We start from the raw sequence: 22666 nt of genomic DNA, 5'->3' as shown, positions 1-22666 counted from the left end.
AATTTTAGAAGGCTCTTTTACAGCGCTTTTTCCAAATAAGCGCTGTAAAAGACCTCCGTGTGTTATTATGTTATATTAATGTTTTTTAAAGCCTTTTACAGCGCTTTTCCACATAAGCGCTCTAAAATGTCTCTTTAGGTTAATTTTAGAAGGCTCAACATGCAAAACCCACATAGTAGTAACTGGTCACCACCAAAATCCCTTCATCTTCACCAAACTCTTCTCCTTTTATGCATCTTCTTCACAAACATCAAAGCTTACTCTTTCACAATTCAATCTCCACCTCAACACCCTTTTTATCTCTTTACATTCTCTTTCCTTCTTAAATCGAAACTTGGTATTCAGGATCATTGCCATGTTGCGAAAAATGGGTTTGTGTCTGATGTTTTTGTTAACAATGTGTTTTTGGGTATTCCCATGATGCGTACAAGGTGTTTGATGAAATGGGTTAATGTCTGATGTTTTTTGGATTCCCATGATGCGTACAATGTGTTTGAAGAAATGGGTTTGTGTCTGATGTTTTTTGAATCCCATGATGCGTACAAGGTGTTTGAAGAAATTAGGTGTCTGATGAATATTATTTTTAAAGCCATTTGACAGCGCTTTGGCAAACAAGCGCTGTAAAATGTCTTTTTTACTCACTTTCAAAAGAGTCGTTTACAGCGCTTTGTGTGGAAAGCGCTGTAAAAGGTATAACACACTCATTATTTTATTTTTAAAATGATCGTTTACAGCGCTTTTTCCAAATAAGCGCTGTAAAAGACCTCCGTGTGTTATTATGTTATTATGTATCTTTTAGGTTAATTTTAGAAGGCTCTTTTACAGCGCTTTTTCCAAATAAGCGCTATTATTGTTTTTGTGTTTTGTTATGTTATTTTTTAAACAAGCTCAACATGCAAAACCCACATAGTAGTAACTGGTCACCACCAAAATCCCTTCCTCTTCACCAAACTCATGTGTTTTGTTTTATTGTTTTATTTTATTTTTGTGTTTGGTTTATTTGGGTTGGGATGACATTAAAAACCTTTTTATCAGTTCAGTTCAGAAAATAAATTAATCAGAACTTAGTATAAAACACTCAATTCAGATTACATGCATGAATTATTAGAAATGAGAATCTCTCTATTCAGTTCAGTTCAGTTCAGTTCAGAAAATAAATTAATCAGAACTTAGTATAAAACACTCAATTCAGATTACATGCATGAATTATTAGAAATGACAATGAGAATCTCTCTGTACAGTTCAGTTCAGTTCAGTTCAGAAAATAAATTAATCAGAACTTAGTATAAAACACTCAATTCAGATTACATGCATATTTACAATAACACAGTTCAGATTACATGCATAGCTTATATAAAACAATTAAACATATACATTAAGATGCCCTTCTTCTTTTCCTGGTGACATTCACATTTGTTTGTCCATTTACAATACGAAACGATGGATTAATCCAAATTCCCTCATCATGATCATCTCTAAGATATAAACCATCATCAGTTGAATCAATTTCATGTGGTTGTTGTGATGTTGCAAATAAAAGATCATTACCAACATCTTCATCATTATTGTTATCATCACTTATTTTATTGGTCGATAGGACAACAGACCATTTATCATTAGAAGGATCAGTGACATAAAACACTTGTTGAGCTTGCGACGCTAAAATAAAAGGCTCGTCTTTGTATCCCACCCTATTAAAATCGACAAGCAAGAATCCTGACTCATCAATCCGAACGCCATTATTATTATCGACCCACTTGCAACCAAATATAGGAACACGAAACATTGTGTAGTCTAACTCCCATATGCGCTCGATAACCCCAAAATATGATAGATTTGCATATATTGGGTTTTTGTCTTTTGCACTTGAGACATGCATCGCTTCAGCTACGAGAGTGACTCCACTATTTTGCATAGTGGTCTGATCATCTTGTTCTTTGGTATAAAATGTGTAGCCGTTAATAACATAACCAGTGTAAGAAAAGACATGTAAGCTCGGACCATTTGCTAGCCACCTCAATCTATTTGAAATTGATCCGGGGTCTATATCAAATTTTGACATTATGTGATTTTTTAACCATGTTACAAAACTTCGATTGTGCTCTCGAGTTATCCAATTTTGATTCCTATTCATGTTCAAACGAGATAACTGATCAATGTGTATTGTAACATACGGTTGAACCTCATCATCATTGTGCAGAACATACAATTGTGCCTGCTCCCATTCTGTCCTTGATATAGTCAGTAGTCTCCTTCCAGTTATCCCTTCTCCTGATAGTCTTCCCGAATGACGAGACATGGGAAGCCCTATGGATTCAACATTGGACAGATATTCAGTACAAAATTCAGCAGCCTCTTCAACAATGTATCGTTCAGCAATACAACCTTCTGGTCGACTTCTACTTTTTACGTACCCTTTTAATATTTTCATATATCGTTCTATCGGATACATCCATCTCATATAAGCTGGCCCACAAAGTTGTGTCTCCTTAACCAGATGAACAGTAAGGTGAACCATTATATCAAAAAACGATGGTGGGAAATACATTTCAAGCTCACACAAAGTAACAACAATTTCCCTCTGCAATGTCGGTAATTTCTGAGGGTCGATCACTTTACTACAAATTTCCCTGAAGAAGAAACATAATCTAGTTAAGGCTAGTCGAACTTTTTCAGGTAAAATGGAACGTATACCTATTGGTAGCAAATGCTCCATTATAATATGACAATCATGGGTCTTCAAACCTTTTAACTTGAGGTCTTTCATACAAACCAAATTTTTAATGTTCGAAGAGTATCCTTCTGGAACTTTAACTTCGTGTAGAAATTTACATAAAACAATTTTTTCCTTTCTAGATAGAGTATGAGCGGCTGGAGGTAGATATGTGCGATTTCCTTTCTTTACTGGAGCCAGTTCATTTCTTATTCCCATATCGACCAAGTCCAATCTTGCATTGACGCCATCTTTAGACTTTCCTGGAACATTGAGTAACGTACCAATAACACTTTCAAATACATTTTTTTCAATATGCATCACATCGAGGAAATGTCTTACATACAATGACTTCCAATATGGCAATTCAAAGAAAATTGACTTTTTCTTCCACCCAGTTTTCACCAGCTCTCCCGCAAAAGGTTTGCCAAATTTATTGGTCAAACCTTGTACTTTTTCAAGTATTTGATATCCAGTCGGTGCTAAAGGAGCTTTACCTTCCTCTGATTTTCCATTGAATGCATTTCTCCACCCACGATACTGATGACTATAAGGTAAAAATCTACGATGTCCAAGAAACACATTCTTCTTACAATGTTTCAACCGCATCCAATTTGTACTCTCTTCACATATAGGACATGCACACTGACCTTTAATGCTATATCCTGATAAATTACCATATGCTGGAAAATCATTAATTGTGCCGAACAACATAGCCCTCAAATTGAAACACTTTTTCCTATACCCATCATAAACTTCCACACCTGTCTCCCACAGAATTTTTAAATCTTCAATTAAAGGAGTCAAGTATACGTCGATATCATTCCCCGGTTGTTTGGGTCCAGAAATTAACAGAGACAACATCATAAACTTACGCTTCATACATAACCATGGAGGTAGGTTATATATTACCAAAATCACAGGCCACGTGCTATGTGAGATGCTTTGAAGACCATGTGGATTCATTCCATCAGTAGAAAGTGCAAGTCTTAGATTTCTTGACTCTATCCCGAATTCAGGATACTCGTGATCAATTTTTGCCCATTGTGGGGAATCTGCAGGGTGTCGAAACATTCCATCTCTAATTCTTTCATCTGCATGCCATGTCAAGTGTTTTGAATCTTCTTCACTGCGATACATGCGCCTAAATCTTGGTATTATAGGAAAATACCACACGACTTTTGCTGGAGTAGATTCTTTCTTCTTATATCGAGAGACATTGCATTTCGGACACGCCTTAAGTAGTTCATATTCGTTTCGAAATAAAATGCAATCGTTAGGACACGCATGAATCCTTTCGTAACTCATTCCAATAGAACACAAAATCCGTTTAGCCTCGTAGGTTCGACTGGGAAGTTCATTATCATCTGGCAACATATCTTTTATGAGTGTTAATAATTCCGTAAAGCTTTTATCAGACCATCCATTACTCGCTTTTAAGTTGTACAACTTTAATATCGCTGACAGTCTTGTGAATTTAGTACAACCATTATATAATTCTTTCTCTGCATCACTCAACAAACTTTCAAACATTTTAGGACAATCTCGAAGATCTTCTTCAACTGCTTTTGCAATCTCATCAACTCGGTCCGGCTCATATGTATCTGTATCGAAATCAGTTGAAGCATATGTAGAACTATTCTCAAAATTAATGTTTCCTTTTTTTTTCTCACCATGTCTTATCCAACATGTGTAGCTTTGATCAATTCCATTACATACTAGATGTCCTTCTAATTCATCTTCTCTAACACGTTTTCCAAAACAACATTTTAAACAAGGACAAACTACTCTATTTGGATCTTTTGCATTCTTCACTGCAAACTCAACAAACTCCTTCACTCCAATTTCATACTCTTTTGACAATCGATTGGCTGAAATCCATTTCCTATCCATATTATACCACCTATATAAATGCAGTAACAAAAATAATAAGCTTTCAAAACATATCAACAAGTTTCAAAAAGAAACCAATATCAACTAACAATTTCAAAACAGAACAGATCATGTGGTATGAGTTTTTGACAATTTTTGACAATTTCAAAACAGAACAGATCATGTGGTATGAGTTTTTGACAATTTTTGACAATTTCAAAACATAACAGATCATGTGTAAAAAATACCTTAGACAACGTAGATGGCCGCACAGTACGTAGAGGATATTAGGGTTCCCAACGTATATAATTATTTGAAAGATGTAGAGGATATGAGGGTTTCCAACGTATATAATTATTTGAAAGATGTATTTTACAGCGCTTGTGAAAAAAGCGCTATAATAGGTAGTTAAATTCAATGAAAGCGCATGTGTTTTACAGCGCTTGTGAAAAAAGCGCTGTAATAGGTAGTTAAATTCAATGAAAGCGCATGTGTTTTACAGCGCTTGTGAAAAAAGCGCTGTAATAGGTAGTTAAATTCAATGAAAGCGCATGTGTTTTACAGCGCTTGTGAAAAAAGCGCTGTAATAGGTAGTTAAATTCAATGAAAGCGCATGTGTTTTACAGCGCTTGTGAAAAAAGCGCTGTAATAGGTAGTTAAATTCAATGAAAGCGCATGTGTTTTACAGCGCTTGTGAAAAAAGCGCTGTAACTGATTCGCGAAAGCGCTTCCGTTTACAGCGCTTTTTTGACAAGCGCTGTAAAAGCCTTATAACGTGATGCGCAAACGTTATATGACCTACTACAGCGCTTGTTTTACAGCGCTTTACATAAAAAGCGCTGTAATAGGTTCCGTTATTTTTAAAATATAATTACAACAGCGCTTGTGTTTAGCAAGCGCTGTAAAATGGGCGCTGTTAAATGTCATTTTTGGCGTAGTGACACCACTTAAAAAGAAATGTAATTAAAAATAATATTTAAAAAATGATGTATTTAATTAAAAATTACGACCACATGTATCAATGTTTTAGATACATTTTTATTTATAATGTTTTAGATACATTTATATTTATATTTATATTTATATTTTATTTGATATTATTATACAAGGTAGTGGTTTGAAATTGATTTGAAAAATGAGGAGGGATGTAGTATTTTACTATGAAACCATCTTTTTTAGTTTTTTTTTTTAAACTTTAATTTTTATCTAGAAAATCTTTAAAATTTATTTTAGGTTTCAAATTCATCGTTAGGCCCAAATTCTTTGAATTCAAAATGAGACTTTATTTATTTTTTGAAAAAGAAGGGTCAAACTCTAAAAAAATAAAAAGAGACAAAATTAAAAGCCCTTAAGAAAAATAATCATCTTCTTATTAGTCAACACATCGAGAGTGGAAAAATCAGAAATTATATTAAAAACACGATCTATCTGAGAAGATAAAAAATCAAATTTTATAAAATTATTCGTTATTTGATTAACTTCACGAAGAACATGAGATAGGTGAAATTGATCCAACTTGCAAGCATCTCCTTTATACGCGTGACAAGACGATAACATAAATGTCTATTCGAACAATTCTTCAGAATTAAAAACACCGTTACTTAATTCTTTCTGATATCTAGAAGAAGCAAACTCAAAACCATAATAAATCGTTCAAAATTATGCCATTGAGATCATGTATACCCCTAATGCATAAGACTAGTCAAAACTAAAAATATAATGTGACTACGAAGCACACTTTCACAAACTACCATTGAGTTCTGAAATGCACTATCTCCAATTGATAGTCACCCAACCATCCTCGGGAGAATCATTTTAATAAAAAGTTATGAGTTTTAGAAGAAAAAAGTAACATTAGTTTTAATAAAAAGTTGATTTTTATAAGTATCTATTGATTTTTAATTCTTATTATGAAAAGTTGGTAGTATAATTAATGTGTTTATTTTATGTGTTAATATGTTTATAAAATAATTTTAATATTTAAATGTATGAAACTTTTCTTTTCATATTCTAAAATAAATCAGAAATATTAACAAAGAAAAAACTTATGTGTTTTTTAATTTATTTTTTGTATGATTCTTAACTTAAAAACACACGTGACTATAACAACATTTAAGAAAATTATAAATTTGATGATGTTATAGTTGGCTAATTTAATAATTCTACTAAAAATATTTAAGAAAATACACATAAATTTTATCCTATTAATAAAGAGTATGTTTCAAAAAAATAATTAATAAATTTAAAATGTGTTTATATTTAGAAACAATTTTTTTTTATAACTAAAGAAATAGTGCATACATGCAGCACACTGAAATCTATGTAAGATAGTTGGGTCAACATCGTTGACTATAATATTTTGACGTTAGAATCTTTTACTTTTTGGAAATACACGTTTCGTTTTACCAATTTTTCTGAATAAATGTTGTTTTTATTTTTAACCTCCTGATTGATATTTTTAAGAGAATAATATTTTAATAATTTAGATTTCAATAAATAAAATTTGATTAAAAATTATTTCAATTACATTTAAAACTATTTGTACTAAATAAAGAAGTCTATTAAAAAATTAAGACAAAAGTCACAGATAAGCATGACTGTGCACATGGGCAGCTTGTTGTGCAAAGCAAGCTTTTTTAGCCCCTTTTATTTTTTTTCTCCTTTTTATATAAATTAATTAAATACTTGCAATTTTATATTATTTTCTTTAAGACGACTCTTGCTCCAAAAATATCATTTAACAATAGTCATCACTGCTTCTGAGGTCTAACCACATAAGATGTTTGTCCTACAAAAAAAAAATATTTTGCTTAAATGGACATATTTCAAATATTATCAAGGAAACAAATTTCACTATATTCATTCTTCCTTTTTCTTTTTCCCTTTTCATTTCGGGTATGTTTTGATATGCGGACCATTAATTTGTCAAAATTACATGATATAATTTTATAAAAGCTTTAAAATATAATAATTTATTGTAATAAATAATTTATTGCAATTTTGATAACTTTATCCTTGATTTAAACCATATATTTTAATGCATAGAGTATCACTGACTGAATATTTAATTCCACTTTGGATATAAAATTAATTTTGATTATATATTTGTATTCGTCGAGTTGAATTAATTTTATCTTTTAAATTAATTTTATTTTGTAATTATTATATTTTGAATTTAAATATAATTTTTATATTAAAATTTATTATTCAATTGACTTTTATATAAATATAATTAAATATTTAAATTATTATTATTATTTTGATTTTAGGAAAGATGATAAGTACGAAGTTTGAGTTTGAATTTAAAATAAAATATTTAACTTAATAATATTAATATTTATTAATTTAATTATAATTTAAAAATACTTTAATCATTTTATAATAATTCATTTTAATTAAAACTAATTTTACACGATATTATTTCAAAATTTTAGAAGAATGTTGTTAGCAAAGTTACGATATTAGATTATTATAATAGTTGATTTAATTTTATTTTTATTCATACTAAACGGTTGATAGCTAGTTAAATTACTGGAATAGTAACATTGAACTTTGCGTGTAGTCAAACAAAGACTGTTTTATTTAAATTATTAAATGTGAATTCAATAATGCGTTATGCGTGTATTTGTGAACATAATATTCAAAGCACGTGGTCACAATGGCATATATCTGTCTTCAATGTACTATTATTTCCTGAACAAATATTTAAGAATCCAATGTTAAATGAATAAAATATTTAATTATTTATTCTTCACCCTTTTCACTAAAGAATAATTTTCAATGGTGCATGCATAGGTAAAGCAATTAGTCACACGGTTAGTAAATAATCAATCCCTTTGTTTGAGGTTATTTATTTTACACAGAAAAAGAAAATCAATAAATTATCATTTTTAATGAAGTTCATTATTTTTTCTATGATATCCTTAATTGTTTATTTCTTCCTCCGACCATAAATTTTAGTCTTTTTATCTTTAGTTATATATATTAAAAAGTTATAAATTTAAATTGATTTAACTTTTTTTTATTAAATAAAAATAAAATTCATTTAATGTATATTTTTGAATTTTTAAAAGTATAAAAGGAAAATATACATTTTAATTTTCTAATAAAACTATAATTATATGGAAAAAATAAAATAATTAAAGGATCAAAGATTAAGGACTAGAGAATACTATCTTATTACTTTTATTTCTTTTTATAATAAATAATTAAAAATATTATTAGTAACATAATAGTAAATATTCATTTTACATTTTCACTATTCTTTTAAACTACTTTATTTACAAGTTTAATCTTTTTTATCAATCAAATAGATAATTCTTTTAAATAATTAAATAAAAGTTATAACTTCTATTATTTTTATTGACACGTGTTCATCTATACGCTACTAAATATAAAGCAAAGTTTTAAAAAAATCAATAAAAAGAAAAATCAATTAATTAATTAATTAATTAAATATTAAATTTATGAATGATACAAGAAATACTTACATAAATACAATTTTAAATTAAAAATATCTGAACATACGTACAAATAAAAAAAATTAAAACAAAAATAATTTAATCATATTATTTAATTTTTGTATTTGTGTATATATATATCTAAATGTATTTTATTTGAGATTGTAAGAGTGTGCTCAAGTAAGTTTTAGATTTTGATTGCAGCCAAAACAGTAAGTAGAAAGAAACACATAAGAAGTTTCCTAAAATTAAATTTTAATCAAAGTATAGATGAATGTTCCAACATAGTCACACATATGACAGTGACATCATAATTAACAAACGCGTTTCATTTCTCTTTTAAATACACTTTCCTTAACCCTTTTCTCTTGCCTTTGTTGAATTCCTCTCATCTTTTTTTTTTCTCATTCATTTTTCTTCTTTCAATAAAAAAAATTTATTTGTTCTAAGGTACTATAGTATAGTACTTATGTTTCTTTCAAAATCAATTCTTTTTATGTTCATAGTTTTTTTTCTTCTCTTTCAAGTTAATGCTATTAGATCATCTCTTCACAACAAAATCATACAAAATGGTTATGAAAATGAGATCAAAGTTGATTCCTTTATGCAATTTCAAGAGGCCCCAGAATACAGAAATCAACAAAAATGTAACATAATTCAAAGAATCAATACTATGAAATTGGTTTGTGATAAATCACTTGTTCATATTTCAATGACCATTGATTTTGATTATTTGAGAGGATCAATGGCTGCAATTCATTCTATTCTCAAACACACTTCATGTCCTAAAAATCTCTTCTTTCATCTCATTGCTTCAGATTCAAGAAAAGAAAACAAAGATGATTTGTTTAAGATTGTTCATAGTTCATTTCCTTCATTGAGTTTCAAAGTTTATGTCTTTAAACAAAGCTTAGTTGAGAATCTTATATCACCTTCAATAAGACAAGCACTTGAGAATCCTTTGAATTATGCAAGAAGTTACCTTGCTGAATTACTTGATGAATGTGTTGAAAGAGTTATATATTTAGATTCTGATATCATAGTTGTTGATGATATTCAAGATTTATGGAAAGTTTCATTGAGTGATTCAAGTGTTATTGGTGCTCCTGAATATTGTCATGCAAATTTCACAAGATATTTTTCTTATGAGTTTTGGTCAAGTTCTGAATTTTTTGATGAATTTGAAGGAAGAAAAAGAAAAGCTTGTTATTTCAACACTGGTGTTATGGTGATGGATTTGGTGAAATGGAGAAAAGGTGAATATACTAAGAAGATTGAGAAATGGATGGAGATTCAAAAGGTGAGGAAGATTTATAAGTTGGGATCATTACCTCCTTTTTTGATGGTTTTTGGTGGAAATGTTGAAGGCATTGAACATAGATGGAATCAACATGGTCTTGGAGGGGATAATGTTGTTGATGGTTGTAGGAGTTTGCATCATGGACCTGTTAGTTTGTTGCATTGGAGTGGTAAAGGGAAACCATGGAGGAGGATTGATGCAAACATTCCTTGCTCTGTTGATTTTTTGTGGAAACCTTATGATCTCTATATTGGTTGATTTTTAAGTTCATTCGAATCTGGATTCTGTAAAAAATTTATTGATTGATTTTGATTCTTTTGTAGTGACTAGTGAACAAGTTTTTCTAATTGAGTGTACAGAGAGAATAATCAAAAGATTTGTAATGTTCGTTCATACATTTTGAGTAGTGTAGTAACACAAAGGATACATGTGGCTGTACAATTGTGGATACATCTTCACAATCATTTTCTTATGTTTTGATAGGCAATCAATTATATATTTTTTCATATCTTAATATTATTTCTTAATATATAGTTATACTCCAGTTAGATGGTAAAATATTAATGGTCATGTAAAATAAGAGTGTGAAAAAAACATTAATCAAACTTTATTTTTCTCTCAACTGAATTAGAGACTATTATAACATATTTCCCTTAGATTTTGAAAGGTTGAGACAAAACAAAACATATACATTATGAATTTGAACTCCGAATGAAACCAACATTGATCAAACTTTCTTTATCTTTCGGTAAATACATACTACTAAGGCCTCTTTCTCGTAAAAAAATGGAAGGTTGAGACCTATGTCATCATATGTTATTAACATGTTCATTTTATTGCCGAGAATTTGCAGTTGTGGTTCAAGTTAGATTCAGCTCACAACTAACATGTTCATGAGAACTAATTGACACTTACATGGATAGTTAAAAGATTAATTTTACTTAAACATAACATTAACCGATAATTTTAATGGTTTAGATTTACTCTTCCTTGACTCTAAAAGATTTACTACTCCTAATGCTTGCATCATCGCATGATGGAGTCCTATAAACATAAAATTCTTAAAATGATGGTAGCATCCTGAGTTGAATGACAACAATGCTGTACTTTCAATGAGTCCTTGGTTCAAATGGAATATTATGGTCCTCTCCAATAAGTGAATATCTACAGTAGAAAAGAGAAAGACATAAACAATAAAGTAATATTCTAAAAATAATATTATTTTAATGAATGTGTCTTTCTCACTCCTACTAAGAGATAAGTAAGAGGAGAGGATCCACACCTCAAATGTAAGGCTCTTTTTCCATAACCATATTATCTTTTCCAAGCAAATACATGACAACACCATATTCTTAAAATGTGATTTGCTTTAATGCTTGGTGTGATGAATCAAGAGAAGAAGTGCCAAAAGCAAGGATTGCATGTGATTATTCCCATACTTCCAGTTTTACATTTAACTGGTGTTATAGAAGAAGAAAAAATGATGGGTACTTTTGAGGGGTTGAAGAGAAAAAGAGGAAGAAAAGAATATACAAGTTTTCCACCATCTATCTTATTTATAAAAGTCCAACAACACAACTCAATTGCAATCTGTTTTCCAATCCTCTTAAGTGATGTCCCAATAACATACACCTGCCAATGGAAAGAAAATAACACCTCACCATGGTTAACCATAATAAAAAACTTCATTGAATATAAATCATGTATATTTGAACACAATTTGGATGATTAATAAATATCATGTCTATTTAAACACAATTTAGATGATTAAAGAATATCATGTATATTTAAACGTCTGATAATCATAGTTAATGAAGTTGAAAACAGTGGTTAATTACATACAATAGATAGTTAATGAGTTGTGATATCTCGTTATATTCATTAATCATCCACTAAACATAGTTAACCACATATTTAAACTACGATAACCATCCAGATTGTTTTGTAAGGTCATTGAAAATGAGATTTACTAACCAGAAAAGCAACTTTGCGAGGTAATCACGAGAAGTCGCTACTGTATCACTAGTATCATCACCATTGTCCGGGTGATAGTCTATGTTTCCTTCTACTGATTGTTCCATAAAATCAGAGCTAGCATCATCCACAAAGAATCTTCTCAAAATGTTTTGAACAAGTTGGTGAATTATATCCTCCACTTCTACTGACGAAGGCCGAGACATTTCTGTCACCTGTAAAGATAGACGATGCGATTCAAAAAGTTGAATTATACTTGGTACCTAAATGAATAGAAATAAGCTAGCAGATGTAGCACCGACACTTCACATCAAAGGTGTGTCTAGTGTTTGACACCGACACATATAGTTACATTCAAATATTTTATTTTTTCAAATTATTTTCGTGTCGACGTGTCATGTTCAGTGTCCGTGACAGTGTATCATAGGTCTTTCTCGGTCTAACTTAAAGCACCACTTCAATCACAAGTTGATATTATTTAAACAGAAGTTGTGAGGCATTACCATATCAGGATCCAAAGAGCGCAGATATTCAAGCAAATTGTTCCGAATTCCCCTGTCGTGTTCTAATTGCATCATTTTCTGCTTCTGGGCATTCAGCTCCTGAAAGAAAATGAACATTCTCACATTATGTTTGACTCTCTTTGAGCTTTCCTTTTATAATGGTCTAGGTCTATGAGTAATAAAATCATTTATTTTAATGCATACATAGAGTCGTAGACAGGTGAAAGTAGAGTCAATATCTAGACTACATAACGAAAGTGGTGCCTCCTAAATATTAAGGCATGTGTAGCAATGCTATGAGTCGCAGAAAATAACTGTTTGTTCAAATTCCGCTACACTAGAGTGCTATAGAGCCACTAATGGGCAACACTTTGTACTAAGTATTGTATCATGAAACAATAGCAATTTGTTCAATTCCACTACACTACAGCCGCTATTTGATAACACTAATTCGTAGAGCATGTTAAAATAGTGTGGCATTAATCCTTTCCTTATGGTGGGAAGAGAGAATGAGAGCAATCACTGCGTAAGCTGAAAACAACTTATGACAATAAAAAATGTAGAGAAGAGCTTATGAAAATAAGCTGAATATAGATATATTATAAGCTATTGTCAAAAGCTCTTCCAAAAAACTTAATCAAGTGTTTATGCCAAAAGTTAAGTCTAAATCAACTTTTCCAAACGCCCTTGCTTAATGGGACTTTTATAGGTTTCTTCCACAAATGTACAATTACCTTAAGTGTGTTTCTAATATAGGTTTCTTTCACAGGCACAAAGAGCAATTCACGCATTATAGCGGGGGCATTTTCTTTTTGAGCCCCCCCAATACACAAATTCAAAATTCAATCATGGCACCTCCTTGGAATAATATAAAATTGAAGATACTCATAAAGTTGCAACTATTTCACAACCATAGCAATCAAAATTGTGAGCTAAACAAGAAAAATAAAAGAAGTGTTACCTCCTTCATGTTTGTCAACTCAGATTGCAACTGCTGAATGTACTTCAGAGCCTGAGGTGGCAAATCACCAAAGACTTTTGCGCTGCTACTGCTGCATGTTTCCAAATCCTTGAACCCTGAATCAGAAACAACCTCCTCAATTTCGCCAAGTTGCTCTCCTCCACCCTTAACCCCTGAAATCTCCAAAGGCGTTTCACAATCTGACTCTCCATCTCCACACGACAAATCCAGATTCCTCGTCAAGGACATTCTGTACTCTGCATTCCACAGCGTGTACCTAAAGAAAACAACAACCAATTCAAAACTTATCAATTTCAGACCCAACAACATTAACTTTGCACACAAAACCAGAAACTATTCTGTAACAAAAATATCGCAATTTAGCACTTTACGATATCCTCTAAAAATTTGAAATATTACAAAATTATTATTTTTTCCCCGGATCTATCAAAAACACAGGTTGATTTCTCTCGTCCCAGTACCATTCCTGCACCGCTGCTTTCATCATCTCCCGGGGCAATCTTACTCTAATGTTTTGCATCCCACACTGTCGTCACACCATTGCTCTCTAGCATCCCTCCTTTGTTTTTGTGAAATTCACTCCAGCCAGCCCACTCCTCGGTCTTGGCCTCAGCCAACACCACACTTGGGAACCCACCTTGAGATTGATTGAATAGGCCCATTTTCCGACCAGTCCCACCTCCCTAATCAGCCGTTTGTGCACTGGTACCCGACTTCATATTTTGAGTACCGTTAAGAACACCTTAATATGGTAATAATATCTTCTGAATGAGACTCATTCAATTGAAAAGTATTACAAATTTAGAGGAGAGCCTAACGTTTTGAGTGCTAAATTGAGAGTTTTGGTTCCATCAGATATCCTCCACACTCGACCTCAAAAACTAATCCCTTCAAATATCCATAGCACAATTAAGAACCATCTCTCCCAAATCTTCAAACTCCTAATCACATATGACTTGAGCTGCTTACCACTTGAATCACACCAGTTTAATTCTAAACAGAGAGTTTTGGTTTCTCCAAATATCTTCCACACTCAACTGCAAAAACTAATTACTTTGAGAGCACAATTAAGAACAACCTCTTAATTACGACTCACAGCCGCTACTGATTTTGAGGTCTCTGCAATAGCATTGCAACCACAATTTTGACCGCATTGGCCACATTTTGTCCCAATCTAACGATTCCCACTACCGCGACTGTAATTAAAAAAACAATGGAACAACCTCTCCTAACCTTATAAGACTCAAGCTTCTTACCACTTGAATCATACTAGCTTGATACTAAGGGCCTATTTGGATTAACTTATTTGAACTTATTTGGATTAACTATTAGGGAGAGCTTATGACATGAGCATAACTCGTTTTCAGCTAATTTCCATGAGGTATCCAAAATAGGTTGAGAAAAGAACTTATAGCTTATATGAAAACAATCTTTTGTTATATGACTTCATTTTATACATAAACACTTACATGATAAAGGCTTATGCTATAAACAATTAACAAAATTGTTTATCCAAACAAAGCCTCAATTGAGAGTTTATTGAAAAATATTTAAAAAAACCACAATTGTAATTGCAGCTAGGTCTCCGCAACAACATAACTGCAAAAACAAACATGCCAAAAAAATCAATTCATTCAAAATCAATTTTTGTTACCACATAACCAAAACACACACATACTACCGCATAACCAATCATAATAAATGAATCTGCCACATCATATTATACAATTATAAAATAAAATGCAGTTATCTAAAGTATATAAGTAAGGTAGTTAGTTACCCAGTGATGATGGAAGAAACAAGGAGACGATGAAGAGGTTTTAGAGAAAGCTTAACAGTAACATCAAACTGATCAGAAGGCAACAAACCAAGCATAGTTGAAATTGTTTGTTTCATTGAATCTTTAGAAGAATCAGAAACACCCTTTGATATGACGGAATTATCGAGGGGTTTAATACGTCGTAACAAATTAGCGATCACGGTGAATCCTCGATCGAAAGTTGAGTTGCGAGTTGAAACGACGTCGTCTCCGTCCACGTGGCAGGATGATGTTAGGAGGAATTGACGGCGGCGGCGGAAGAAGAGGGAAGGAGGGAGTTGTGGTGAGTGGAATGGGTGGTTGTGATTGGGTGACATGTCGGTGATGCGGGTGAGGGTGAATGGTCGAGATGAGTACCAAAGTGTTGATGCCATTTCAATTTGTATTTCAATTTCAATTTGATGATAAATGGAAAAAATTGGAAATGGAATTGGAAGAAGGAAGGAACCAGAACCAAACCTCAAACCTGAAACATGAAACCTCAAACCTTAGCCTTTTGTGTTGTGTTTTTCTTAGTTAGTAGAACAACACTAATCTTTTCAACTAAACCCGCCGGTTCAACCGGACCCAATAGGCCAATGCTGTGTTTTTTTAACACAAACCATTCTTCTAGTCTTTGAAAGTAGAGACGTTTTTATTTTGATCTCTACTAAAAAAAACTCAAGTTATATATAAAATTATTAAAATATCAATTAGTTTAGTATCTCACATTATATTGATCATAAACTATTTTAATAGTAAATGTATTTTTTATAAATGATAATATTTTATACTTTTTCTGAGATTATAACAATGGTTTACTCTTTCTTTTTTTAATGTAAGAAATTTGTGAATGATGCCGTCAAAGGCAGAGAAAATCTAATCAATGAGTAGACATTTACATTTGTTTCATTCCAACTACACATGCGGAAATTAAATTATGTCTTTTTAGTACTTTTAGTTATACTTCAATTTTTTTAAACTAACTTTTAATTATAATTCTTTCGTATCACAATTAATGATATTTTTGTTCATTTTACGGATATTAAAAAACGATTGTAAATAAAAATAAGTATTGATGTATTTTTCAGTGTCATAAAAATGATATCTATTGTCAATCAGAAAATATATTTTTTCCGCATACCTTTATCAAACATTATACGTTTAATTGAATAGTCAAAAGACTACTCCATAAAATAGTTAGATTGATCTTTGAAAATTGAAATATTCTAATCTAATTTCCTAACATCTACTTCTAAAAGCATAGTGAAGGACTATCCTATATGAGGAGTTAGAAAAATAACACTTTTTTTTAGTTGAGTTTATTTTTCAATGGTAATTAAAAAGATATTATTATTCGATGATATCTCTCGTCAATCTTTATGTTTCGAATTACAGATTCCCCCTTGTACTGGTTGCTTTGAGTTTCAGAAGTAGAATCTACAGATGTTGATCTTTCTTGTTTTCTCAGCCTCATACTACAAGCACCAAATCACGACACACAAATGGGACTACATAAATAATAAGAAAAATATCCATAAAATAACAAAAAGGATAAATAATGCAAAAAAATTGGCATCAAGGTTGGATTGGAATTATTTATTTAAAACTTATCTTTGATGGTATAAGTATTTGTGTATACACGTTTAACTATTTAAATGGGCCAATAAAAACAGTATAACACTTGAGCCGTTTTACTTTTACACGCTCGAGCGTGTTAGTTAGAATATTCCAACTTCTTATGAGTCTCACAAATAAAGAGGTGTATATAAAAAATTTAATCAATATTGCAATTAATTTTCACCTAATGTATTAATATATTAATTAACAAATCAATGTCTAAAATTATTACTTAACTTTGTCTAGTGCATGTACTTTTCCAATGTCTTAGTGGAAACTAAACAAACTTTCCTCTTCTCAAAATCACACAACATTTTACTCTTTCACAAACTACATTGAGAATTTCAAACCCTCCCAAAAATTTCAATCCTTCACAACACACTCCCCATGATCAATTCCACCATCAAAACTTGATTTTGAACACTCCACTTCACCTAAATCCCTAAATCCCCAAATGGGTTCCAATTATCCCCCCTTTCTCACCATAGATCCAAAAAAATCAAATTTTTAATTCTAGTTTTGAAAAGATCATGGCTTTTTCATCTCGACGTGGTGGAAATTGGGCACAATCGATTCTCCCATCTTCAAATCCAAAATCAAAGATACCCAGAAAAGGAAGAAGAAGAACATTGCTTAAAGATTTCATCTTTTCAAATTTCTTCATAATTGGTATATTAATCACACTCTTATTGTTCTTAAGTATCGTTTTCATATTTGGTGTGCCAAAACCAATCACATCCCACTTCAGAACTCGTTCATCACGTTTCAGAAAACCTTTCACAAGGAAACCACTTTTTGGTGAGAGTGGTAATCGTAGTACAACGATTTTTGGTGGTTCTGCTACTGTTGATTTGACAACTAAAGATTTGTATGATAAGATTGAGTTTTTGGATGTTGATGGTGGTGCTTGGAAACAAGGTTGGAGTGTTACTTATGGAGGGAATGAATGGGATAATGAGAAGTTGAAGGTTTTTGTTGTTCCTCATTCACATAATGATCCTGGTTGGAAACTTACTGTTGAGGAATACTATGAAAGACAATCTAGACATATACTTGATACCATTGTTGAAACTCTTAACAAGGTGAAAATTTTGATTTTATTTATTTACTTTTCTAGGTTTTGGAGCTTTTGTTGTTATTGCTTGTTCTATGAAACACATACATGACACTGACATTGGCCCTAACACTAATACTTATTTAAGATAAATGAATGTAAGTACACGTGTTGTGTTGGTGTTGATATGGGAAACACCTTCAATTTGAAGTGAAGGTACTTTTCAGGGTTTTGGAGCTTTTTGTTGCTGCTGTTGTTGCTGCTTGTTCTATGGAACACGAGCACAACACTGACACTAGCACGAAGACACTAAACTAATTTAAGAAAAATGAAGTAATATAATGTGAGTACATCTGTTGCTCTTGTGTTGCTGAAACGTCTTCAATCTGGAGTGTAGGCATTATATGAGTATACATCGTTTGTTTATGTCTTCACGAAATTATGAATGATTGTGTGGATAAGTTTACATTTACACAAATCAAGTAACTTAAATTTACCAAATATTATACTTTATTAATCAGTGATGTACCTATCATTAACTAGATACTTAATAATGCAAATAATTGCCACTTGTCTTGCATTAGCTAAATAACGGCTATAGTGCTATAACATATTGAAATTTGAACAAATTGCTATTAGTCTTTGATACACTATTTAGTACAAAATGTTGTCAAATAGTAGCTATAGCAGCTCTATAGCACTGATGCATAGTAGCATTTTAACAAACCGCTATTTTTTGCAATCCACATTTAACAACACTGTTAATGGTGAGTTGCCGGTTAAATAAGTTTGATGTTTGATTAATGTGAAGTGAAGTGTGTCGGTGTATCTGGCATTACTTTATTTTTTGTGAATAAGTTGGAGTGGATGAGTAAACTTATGTTGCTGGATTGTGACTTGTGAGTAGAAAATGATTGTAAATGGTACAAAAGTTAACTTGTTGCTTCAATCCACAAAATATAAACAGGGGTATTGCCTGAGATAACAAAAGTGGCTCACAACAACTACGTAAATATTGTTCTTACTCTTATTAATCTAATCATGTTTAAATGTTACATCGTAAGTGATTAAAAAGCTCCACTGAAATGTAGAAAATATTGGCATTGATTGTAGGCCTCTCACTTCCATCATTTGCTTTTTATTTGAGGGTAACTTGAATTATGGTTTTTGACTATTAGGATTCTCGTCGGAAGTTCATATGGGAAGAGATGTCGTACTTAGAGAGATGGTGGAGGGATACCACAGATGACATGAAGGAAACATTCATCAATTTAGTGAAAAATGGACAGCTAGAAATTGTTGGAGGCGGCTGGGTGATGAACGATGAGGTAATGTGATGCTGATTTTTCGACTCTTATCTTATTTTACAGCAATAGCTGTTGTGTATAAATTCTATAACTCCTGATGTATCTTCATTCTTGTTGAATTAATTAATAAACTATTCCTAATAATAATTTTCAGAAGTTAGTGGTGGAATCTTCAATTTATTTATTGAAATTTGACTTTTAAATTGTTTTATTTTGATGCAGGCCAATTCCCACTATTATGCTATTATTGAACAGGTATGCTGAATGCTTTGTCTATCCTTCCTATTGTATATACTGTTTTCATTTTTGTTTATTTTTGGCTGTTTTGCTACAATATTTTACGCCAAACATTGTTTCATTAACAGGGAAATTCTAGAAGTTTTCTTAATAACTTTTATCGTTTTGCCTGATATTTGGTAGCATATTGATAAATTATGAATATGATCACTTCCATGCTTTCTTTGCTATTCATTAAAACTATTGAGGAACACAATCTCTCTTTAAGTTAGTGTATGTGGTAGTGCACTCAGTAATAAATCATTTGAATTATGAAGGATAGTTGTCTTTCCATGTTTAAACCAGTGTTGTCAAATAGCGGCTATAGTGCTACAGCATAATGAAATTTGGACAAATTGCAATTGTTCCGTGATACACGATTTAGTACAAAGTGTTGTGAAATTGCAGCTATAACGCTATAGCCTAGCAAAATTTGACACCACTGGTTTAAACGCATCATGTCATTTGATTTCATTTTTTTGTATCAGATATTATCATTTTTGCACTCGGGATTTGTATATTATTTTTTGATGGTCTTAATCATAGGTCAATTTTGTATCAGATTGCAGAAGGAAATATGTGGTTGAATGACACCATTGGTTTTGTCCCGAGAAATAATTGGGCCATTGATCCATTTGGTTACTCCTCTACCATGGCATATCTTCTACGTCGCATGGGTTTTGACAACATGCTTATCCAGAGGACTCATTACGAGCTGAAGAAGGAACTTGCATGGCATAAGAATTTAGAATACATATGGCGTCAAAGCTGGGATGCCGAGGAAACCACTGATATATTTGTCCACATGATGCCCTTTTATTCATACGACATACCTCATACATGTGGCCCCGAGCCTGCTATTTGTTGTCAGTTTGACTTTGCACGCATGCAGGATTTTGTTTATGAAAAATGTCCGTGGGGACAATTTCCTGTGGAGACCACTCAGGAAAATGTTCAAGAAAGGGCACTTAAATTACTGGATCAATACAGGAAAAAATCTACTTTGTACCGAACAAACACTCTTCTTGTTCCACTCGGAGACGATTTTCGCTATATAAATGTTGAAGAAGCCGAAGCGCAGTTCAGAAATTACCAAATGTTGTTTGATTATATCAATTCAAACCCCAGTCTGAATACGGAGGCGAAGTTTGGTACTTTGGAAGACTACTTTGTAACTCTACGAGAGGAAGCCGAAAGAATAAATTACTCATCACCCGGTGAAGTAGGATCCGGTCTCGTTGAAGGTTTTCCCTCCCTGTCTGGTGACTTTTTCACTTATGCCGATCGGCAACAAGATTACTGGAGTGGTTATTATGTTTCACGGCCATTCTTTAAGGCCGTTGACAGGGTACTGGAGCAGACACTTCGAGCGACTGAAATGATGGTAGCTTTAACACTCGGGTTCTGTCGGAGAGCACATTGCGAGAAGTTTGCGATGGGGTTTTCGTATAAGTTGACTGCTGCTAGAAGGAACTTGGCTCTTTTTCAGCATCACGATGGTGTAACTGGTACTGCAAAAGATCATGTGGTTATGGACTACGGAACTCGAATGCATACATCGTTACAAGACTTGCAAATTTTCATGTCGAAAGGAATTGAGGCGCTTCTTGGAATCCGGTATGATAAATTAGATCAAAATCCTTCTCAGTTTGAGCCGGCAATAGTGCGATCGAAATACGATGCTCAGCCATTGCATAAAGTGATTAGGATTCGCGACAATACTTACCAATCTGTCGTCTTTTTTAATCCTTTGGAGCAAACTAGAGAAGAAGTTGTGATGGTTGTTGTTGACCGTCTTGACATTACTGTTGTTGACTCTAACTGGAGTTGCGTTCAAAGCCAAATTTCTCCCGATTTGCAGTATCATAATAGCAAGATCTTTACTGGGAAGCATCGCGTTTACTGGAAAGTTTCTGTTCCTGCAATGGGGTTGGAAACATATTATATTACCAATGGTTTTGTCGGTTGCGAAAAGGCTGAGCCTGCAAAGTTGAAACATTTCTCCAAATCTATTTCAGTTACCTGTCCTTCACCGTATTCTTGTGCCAAAATCGAAGCCGATGTTGCTGAAATTGAGAATCAGCATCAAAAACTAACCTTCGATGTAAGAAATGGGTTGCTGCAGAAGATAACATTGAAAAATAGCTCCCCGAATATCATAAATGAGGAAATTGGTATGTATTCTAGTTCGGGTGGGGCGTACTTATTTAAGCCGAGTGGTGAAGCCCAGCCAATTATTGAAGGGGATGGATTGCTGCTGATCTCAGAAGGCCCTTTGGTGCAAGAAGTATACTCTTATCCAAAGACAGCTTGGGAGAAATCGCCGATTTCTCATAGCACCCGATTATATAGCAGTGAGAATGCAGTTCAAGGGTTTGCCATTGAAAAGGAATATCATGTTGAGCTAATTGATAATCATTTCAATGATAAGGAGTTGATAGTTAGATATCAAACTGATATTGATAGCAACAAGATTTTTTATTCTGATTTGAATGGATTTCAGATGAGTCGAAGAGAAACTTACGATAAGATTCCTTTGCAAGGAAATTACTACCCTATGCCCTCTCTTGCATTCATACAAGGATCCAACAGGCGACGGTTTTCTGTTCATTCCCGACAGTCATTGGGTGTGGCAAGCCTTAAAAACGGATGGCTAGAGATAATGCTTGACCGCCGTTTGGTGAGAGACGACGGTCGTGGTCTAGGCCAAGGAGTGATGGATAATCGTGTAATGAATGTTGTCTTTCACTTAACCGTTGAATCCAATATTTCCACCACCACATCAAATTCGGCGTCGAGCTCTTTCC

The 22666-nt window shown here is 32.5% G+C and overlaps 3 protein-coding genes across 3 annotated transcripts in view; 2 read left to right on the top strand and 1 right to left on the bottom strand.

Annotated features, from left to right (window-relative positions):
* The first annotated feature begins 9400 nt into the window (after positions 1-9400).
* On the top strand, positions 9401-10876 carry LOC101500277 (probable galacturonosyltransferase-like 9). The gene has a single exon (XM_004489292.3). It carries the CDS (start codon positions 9515-9517, stop codon positions 10601-10603), a length of 1089 nt encoding a protein of 362 aa, XP_004489349.1. The 5' UTR covers positions 9401-9514; the 3' UTR covers positions 10604-10876.
* An 818-nt stretch (positions 10877-11694) lies between these two features.
* LOC101499937 (uncharacterized) lies at positions 11695-16167 on the bottom strand. The gene is made up of 5 exons (XM_004489291.4): positions 15585-16167; positions 13784-14060; positions 12823-12921; positions 12320-12534; positions 11695-11977 (listed from the first exon to the last, which is right to left on the bottom strand). Exons 1-5 carry the CDS (start codon positions 15995-15997, stop codon positions 11902-11904), a joined length of 1080 nt encoding a protein of 359 aa, XP_004489348.1. The 5' UTR covers positions 15998-16167; the 3' UTR covers positions 11695-11901.
* A 1298-nt stretch (positions 16168-17465) lies between these two features.
* The window catches only part of LOC101499632 (alpha-mannosidase 2), a 6184-nt gene continuing 983 nt past the window's right edge, over positions 17466-22666 (top strand). The window contains exons 1-4 of the mRNA XM_004489290.4: positions 17466-18304; positions 19455-19604; positions 19806-19838; positions 20422-22666. The exon at positions 20422-22666 is cut by the window's right edge and continues 983 nt beyond it. Of these exons, the coding sequence (XP_004489347.1) occupies positions 17753-18304; positions 19455-19604; positions 19806-19838; positions 20422-22666 (2980 nt within the window). The 5' untranslated portion in view covers positions 17466-17752. The remainder of the gene's footprint in view (positions 18305-19454; positions 19605-19805; positions 19839-20421) is intronic.

Source organism: Cicer arietinum, chromosome 2 (genome assembly GCF_000331145.2).
Source record: "Cicer arietinum cultivar CDC Frontier isolate Library 1 chromosome 2, Cicar.CDCFrontier_v2.0, whole genome shotgun sequence".
Taxonomy (NCBI): Eukaryota; Viridiplantae; Streptophyta; class Magnoliopsida; order Fabales; family Fabaceae; genus Cicer; species Cicer arietinum.
The sequence above is the reverse complement of the archived record's forward strand: the minus strand, read 5'-3'. Positions and strand labels throughout refer to the sequence as shown.

Excerpts from the sequence above, each read along its gene's own strand:
- LOC101500277 (XM_004489292.3), top strand. The coding sequence starts at position 9,515 with ATGTTTCTTTCAAAATCAATTCTTTTTATGTTCATAGTTTTTTTTCTT.
- LOC101499937 (XM_004489291.4), bottom strand. The coding sequence starts at position 15,997 with ATGGCATCAACACTTTGGTACTCATCTCGACCATTCACCCTCACCCGC. Across the intron at positions 12,922-13,783 it reads AGTTGACAAACATGAAGGAG|GAGCTGAATGCCCAGAAGCA; the intron begins GTAACACTTCTT and ends ATTTTCTTTCAG. Across the intron at positions 11,978-12,319 it reads CTCGCAAAGTTGCTTTTCTG|GTGTATGTTATTGGGACATC; the intron begins GTTAGTAAATCT and ends TTCCATTGGCAG.